We start from the raw sequence: 6,389 nt of genomic DNA, 5'->3' as shown, positions 1-6,389 counted from the left end.
AAGACATGGCACAAATATCAGTTGCTCATGTGGATGGGATGCAGCAGAGGAAGGCAGTGAGTCAATAGCAGAGGCCACCCCAGGTGCTCCTTTCTCTGGTGTGTATGGCTTTATCCCATGAAAATCCCAGTTTAAAAAATTCAGTACTGGGAGAAGTGCTAGAAATAACAAAGCTGGAAGATGCCAAACATTCATTTTCTCAGGGAGGCCACACAGCCTCTAGTCTGTGTAGGGAGTACCAGAAGAGGTACAGAAGAACATAGGAATTGTGTTGTCTTTGGGAGTGCTGTGTCACAAGAGAAGTGCAGGATACAGGACATCCAAGATATAGGACAAAGACACAGCGTGGACATCCTGGCTTTCTGAGAACTCAGGTGACAGCTAGATGTCCTTTCAGGGAAGAGAATAAACTTCACAAGGTCATGCTTCTCACTGATCTTTCCGAAAACAGAGGTGCCTTTCTCCTGCTCAGGAATTCAATGTCACAGCTGTAGCCAATCGAGTGAAAAGGAGGAGAACAGGTAGTCAGATAAATGCTAACAGGTAGTCAAATAAATGCCAAGAGACTCAGGAAATTTGCAGCAGTATCTACCATTTCCTGTGACTAAGCCAGACGATTTTTATAAGGGCTACAAAACGTAGTCTCGAACAACTTATCAGCTGAAAATCTTTCTGGGACAATAAAAACATGCCCAGAAGCAAACAGCATCTTGTTCAGCTGTAACTCCTGATGTATTCCTTACAGACACACACAAAGGCGGGGCCCCAGAGCTGCTCTGTAAAAATTAAAGTTGGATTCGGAGGCATTCTGAATTTCAGCTCTTCCATATTTTCACTTTTTTGGCTGAGCAGCCCAGGGGGCACCTTTGCTCACTGGGCAGGTATGGTACAATTCAATGTGCTGGAGTAATCCTGAGAACACCATTGCCATGCAACTCAGTAATTAGCCTCTCAAGGCTGGCACCAGAACAAACACACCACCCTTCTGTCTCCATGTACCAATAATAGCTGCATTTGCTCAAAATATTGCTGTGAATCCCTTCCTTCATCTTTTCAAATTGCCAGATGCCAAAGGCAGCTAATAAATGAGGGCACTGTTCGTGGCCAACATTCCATATCAAAGCTCCAGACACTCCGAGAGGCAAAGCCAGACATTTCCTGAGTGGATTTGCAGAGTTTCAGTATTGCTGAGCATAAGCCATGAAGAATCCACACTGTCAGTAGTGTTATTAGCTGCCAGCACGTTCCCAAGGATGAAGTGATATTGTTTGCTGGAATAATTACACCTAAATGAAAATTTTACTCAAATGTCTCTGTCAGGAAGGCAGCCTCTTCTTGGAATTCAGAGTCACCTTCACAGTCCTGGAGGGAGCAAGGTTTTTTGGGATGGATTGGTGTCAGCCTGCTGAGAATGCAGCTCCTCATATCCTACTGAACCATGTCTGATCTGCCTCCAAATACCAGTGAAAGCAGCTCCATCATGCCACCATACCCAGGGGTACCAAGCACTCCTCAATCAATTATTATATCCATTTTTTCCTTGGATTTTCCCAAAGGCTTGATCCAGGTGAGGAAAAAGTAAAAGTCCTATGCAGCAATTTGCCAAATATTCACTGCATCAGCAATAATGGAACCAAAGCTTATTTTCTCTTCTCATTTTCCTTAGGTTCTGGTCCTCCTCAGAGTTACCTGAGTTACCTAAAAACTCAAAGAAAAGCAGTTGCCAAATGATTGTGTTCTTTTTGGGCTTAAACAGAAATATTGTGGAAGAGAAATGCCACTTTCCTTTTGAAATTGATTACTTCTGCTGTAAAGCAGGAAAAGGAGAAAACCACTGTTTAAATAAAGGTTTATTACTTCACCTGTTCCTACAAATACTTGTAATTTTCCAGAAGGTATTAAATATTTTTATAAGTGGGAAAATTACCTAGGGAAAAGCACTTTTACTAATATTTCCTCTGTAAGGACAGGGCGAGGAAAAAGGGGAAAAGGTGAGCTCAAATTGATCTCTCTGCACAGTAAAATTGCAGTATTCCTAAATATGCTTAACTTTCCCTAAAACACACCACCTAAACAAACAAAAAGAAAGTTCAATAAAACTAATATTTTTTAATTCCTTACAGTTATTATTTTACCAAATCCAGTTTCTAAGCAGAAACACTCATTTACCCCATCCTTCATCATGGAGAGGACTGAACACCAGCTGATTTAAAGGGAATATTGTGAGGGGATGTTTTGAGATCCATTGCAAGCACTACACCAGTGTTTTATTTGTGAAACTTCCATACAGAATTTCAGCTTTGTTGCTCTGATCTCTTCCTTGCCATCTCCAAATATTCTGGTTTTTTCTCGATTCTTCTTTTACACATGCATTATGTTTATTTTTAGTGTGTGTTTGTGTTAGGTCTCTGAAACTCTTCCTTCTGTGGATTTCAGAGGAAAAAACACTGGGGAATGGAGGGCAGGAGAGGCAGGGAAGGGAATTTGCTGCCTGTGGATCAGGGAAGCCATTAGGAGGCTCTCTGCCCTAGGCTTTTGACTAAATCATACTCAACATCATGGTTTTAGATCAATTGCAGCCAAACTTTTCCAGTTCCTTTGTTTCCTTCCGCAGCCTGCAAGAAAACTTTCCAAACAGGCACTGAAAACCTGTCTTGTTTATATTTTAATGGATGCACACCACTGGCCCCAAGGGCTTCTTAGGAAACAGTGTGAGAAGCCAAAACTAAATCTTTATTCCTCTATATTTTCCATCCATTGTTTTAAGTAATTATTTAGAGCCACTGCTTAATTGAAGGAACAAAATACGGGCAATGCCAAATTGGACAGGGGAAAAGCAGCTCAGGGATTTGAAAGCAATCAGGGAGGCTCTGGGGCACAAAGAGGTTAATTTCTTAATCTAAAAGTGATAGTACAAAAAGAGAGGAAGCATTACTACACCTGTTGCTTTCCAGCATAGATAAAATGAATGCTGGGGGGTTTGTTTTTATTTATATGTTTATTTGTTTACATTTATGTTTTTAAATAGTGAAATGTCAGCATTGGCAGCAGCCTGGGCTGCAGTGATCATGCCCTGGTGGTTTTCACAAGCCTGAGGTATACAGGCCAGGCAAAGAGTCAGAACACTGAATTTTGGAAGACCAAACTTTTAGTTGTTTAAGGAATCAGCGGATGGGACTGCCTGGACAACTTCCTTCAGGGATAAAGGAGCTGTGCCACTCTTTAAGAACCTATTTGTTCAAGCAAAGAGCCTCAATTCTTCTTTTGGAGCAGCAGTCAGAGCTGTGCAAGTGAAGAACCTGGGGTGGCTGGTGTGACAGTAGTTTCAGGTTGAATCACCACATTGCTGCAATAAATTGGACTGGGAATGCTGAATGCTCTTTTGGTTGTCTTTGATGAAAAGGATGAAACTAAAGTGTGTTTACCCTTTGTAAAGATGAAGAAAGAGCCCCTTAGGAGGTCTTTTCTCTTGCAGTTGGTGGAAAGTGCAGTCCACTGTGTCATGTTTTCAGTGATTTCTGAACATTATACTGGTACTGGAGCAGTTCAGAAGCTGCCACATCCACCAAGTGCACATCTCTAATACCTGTGACCAAATCACACAGGAAAACAGTACAGAAGTCAACTATAAGTTACAAGGCTGCTTTTATTAAGATACCAAAATTCCTATAAACAGACTCAGTCACAAGTAACAGTTTCTGCTGAGCATGCAAGGTCTCAAACACAAGTTACTGGTTGACATTTCATCCTGAGGAGTAGTGCTCAGCTTTTGAAAATGGCATAGCTCCACCAAAATCAGCAGGCAGATCTCTAATTCTGTCACCTCCAAGAAGTTCAGGATTGTAAGTATTAAAAACTAGAAAAATATTTATAGTAAAATAGCTGATCACTGAGTGCAGAAGGCAAACACATCACACATTTGACAGCAAACTGAGCAAAAGTTAAGAGACTCCTACACAACAAGAACTAATGGTTATGGTTGTCCAAAGAAGTTGGACACTTCCCCATCCCTGGAAGTGTCCAAAGCCAGGCTGAGCACCCTGGGGTAGTGGAAGTTTCCCTGCCCATGGCAGGGACTTGGAGCTAGGTGGTCTTTAAGGTCCCTTCCAACCCAAACCATTCTATGATTCCACATTCATCAGACTAAGACTGAAAAGGTAATTTATAGTTTCACCACTTACAACTAAATGGATTTTTTTTTTTTTTTTTTAGATCAGGATCTGGTAACTCTTATTTCTATGAGGAAAAGACAAGTCAAAGTGTCTCACTCCTTACAGAGTCACTTGAATGTAAAGCAGAACGCAAATGATTACTCTGAAATTTAGTGATATATTTAATAGGTATATATAAAAGCTCTAAATCAGTACAACCTTTTGCAAAATGTGGAAATCTTTTACCCAGTAATTTTACTACTTAATGGAAATTGGACTAGGAGGATAGAAAAGCCACTTTCCTATGCTATTCAGTACCCAAAAATCAGCACCTCAGTGCTATAACTACTTAGAAACATTCATGACTTCAAGCTAAGCACCATTTTCCACTAAGAGTTCTTTATAATGGTGTCCATTGAGCTTAAGGAGGAATTTATTTATAAGTTCCTAAGTTAGATGTGACCCAGGCACAGCAGATTATCACTGTGTAGGAGGAGTGACTGCAGCAAAACCAGGGGCTGGTGGGACAAGTTACTGACACCTCTTCACCTCCCATCTTCCAACACACTCACTGAGGTGGAGATTTGGGGCAGCAGAGAAGAGCAGCCCAGGAAAGAGCCCTGCAGGGGATGCTGACTGCATGAAGAGATTTTAGCTCCAGTTGATCCAGCTGACCAGACTGTTGTTGTACCCAATGGACCGTGTAAAGTGAGCCTGTGCTGCTGCACCGATGGTCTCATGGCCAGGCAAAATTCAGGTCAAATTTAGAACTCTTCATTTGCAATTGGAGAGCTCTCACTTAGGTGGGCAGCAGTGTGTGGCTTGACTGTACAACCATTAGGGTCTAACCGAGCTGAATACACAGGGACCAACTTGTGGGATCTCAGCACACCACTGTGGATGTGCAGAGACACCAGGGGAGCCCCTGGGGGGCTCGGAAACCCTGGAATGTTGCCAAAAGGGTTTGGTGGCTTGACTTTGATCCATCAAAAGGAGAAGAACCTGTGTATGAGGAAATGAGAGCTTCTTGGGTGTGAATGGTACATTTACGGAAGGAGATACAAATTTTAGAAAAATAGGTACAGGGGGGTCATGAAGACAAGATGGAAGATTCAGGGCGTGGTCCTGTGTTCTTCTTTCTTCTTCATGTCTTCCATTTTCTGTGGTGATGTTGGCACTTGGGGATTGGTTCATGGTGAAGGTACACTTGTCTATAAGGGTGAATAGTATTGGGAAATAAAGGTAAAAATGTCACACATAATTTTCACTATAAAGGACACAACCGCCCTGTGGGCGGGGGAGAGTGCACTTGACTGTCCTGCTGAGCGGACCTCGGCTGGGCAGAGAGAAAACTTTGTAGATAAGAATTAATAAACAAGACTGAAGACAGAAAATCTGAGAGTCCAGACTCATCCTTCGAAATCGCGGCCGCCCAGAACCACTTTTCCCGTGTCGGGGCAGAGACAAATAACAGCGGACCCCGACACCAACTGATTTATCTGGAAAAACATGGGCTGCCAGCAACAAACATAACTTCTTCTTTTTTTTCCCCTTCTTTTCCACTGAAGCCTTGTCAATTACAGAATGAATCAAACTTAAAAACTCCTGCTGAAGAACACCCTGAGCAGGTTAAGCCCCAGATCCACAGTGGCTTTTCCTTACCTGGTGGCAAGTCCAATGCTTGTTCCCCAGCTTCTGTATACCTAAGGCGTTGCACAGTTAGCTCTTCAACGCTGGTGCAGCTCAAAGTTTCAACCTCACCCTGAGCAAACAGCAAACTACAGACTGAAAAAGAGATCTCTCTGAGGGTTTGCTGATTTACTTCCTTGAATATCAATGGAAACATGCAGCTTGACAATATTAATGGCACAAGTGATGCTAAGACGAGCACATAGTGATCTGCCACAGTGAGAAAACCAGATCTTGAAACTCAAAGAGAGACCCAGATGTTTTTGTTTTCTTCCCTTCTATTTTATCAGTGGAAAAACTGCCAAAATTCACTTCAGCCTGGAGCTGTTGTCACAAAGAAAGGCAAGAACCAGATTGCTAAGAAAAAAGAGGTGCAGGGAAGAAAGGGGATATAGAGGCTTTTTATATATTACATTAATTTGAAAGATGTGTAGAGCAAGGAAAGCAAATATTGAGTGAGGACAAACTTCAGTTCTCCATGTGATGAGACATGATCCCACTATAAAAAAATATAAACCAAATTAATCAGGATTGAGACAGGCAATCAAC

General features: G+C 42.0%; 1 protein-coding gene across 1 annotated transcript in view; it reads right to left on the bottom strand.

Moving 5' to 3' along the window:
- Window positions 1-3,500: 3,500 nt before the first annotated feature.
- The window catches only part of UMODL1 (uromodulin like 1), a 72,676-nt gene continuing 69,787 nt past the window's right edge, over window positions 3,501-6,389 (bottom strand). The window contains exon 18 of the mRNA XM_041487777.1: window positions 3,501-3,586. Coding sequence (XP_041343711.1) covers window positions 3,501-3,586 — 86 coding nt within the window. The remainder of the gene's footprint in view (window positions 3,587-6,389) is intronic.

The sequence above is a fragment of the Pyrgilauda ruficollis genome, unplaced genomic scaffold, assembly GCF_017590135.1.
Source record: "Pyrgilauda ruficollis isolate IOZ18807 unplaced genomic scaffold, ASM1759013v1 scaffold84, whole genome shotgun sequence".
Classification (NCBI taxonomy): Eukaryota; Metazoa; Chordata; class Aves; order Passeriformes; family Passeridae; genus Pyrgilauda; species Pyrgilauda ruficollis.
The sequence above is the reverse complement of the archived record's forward strand: the minus strand, read 5'-3'. Positions and strand labels throughout refer to the sequence as shown.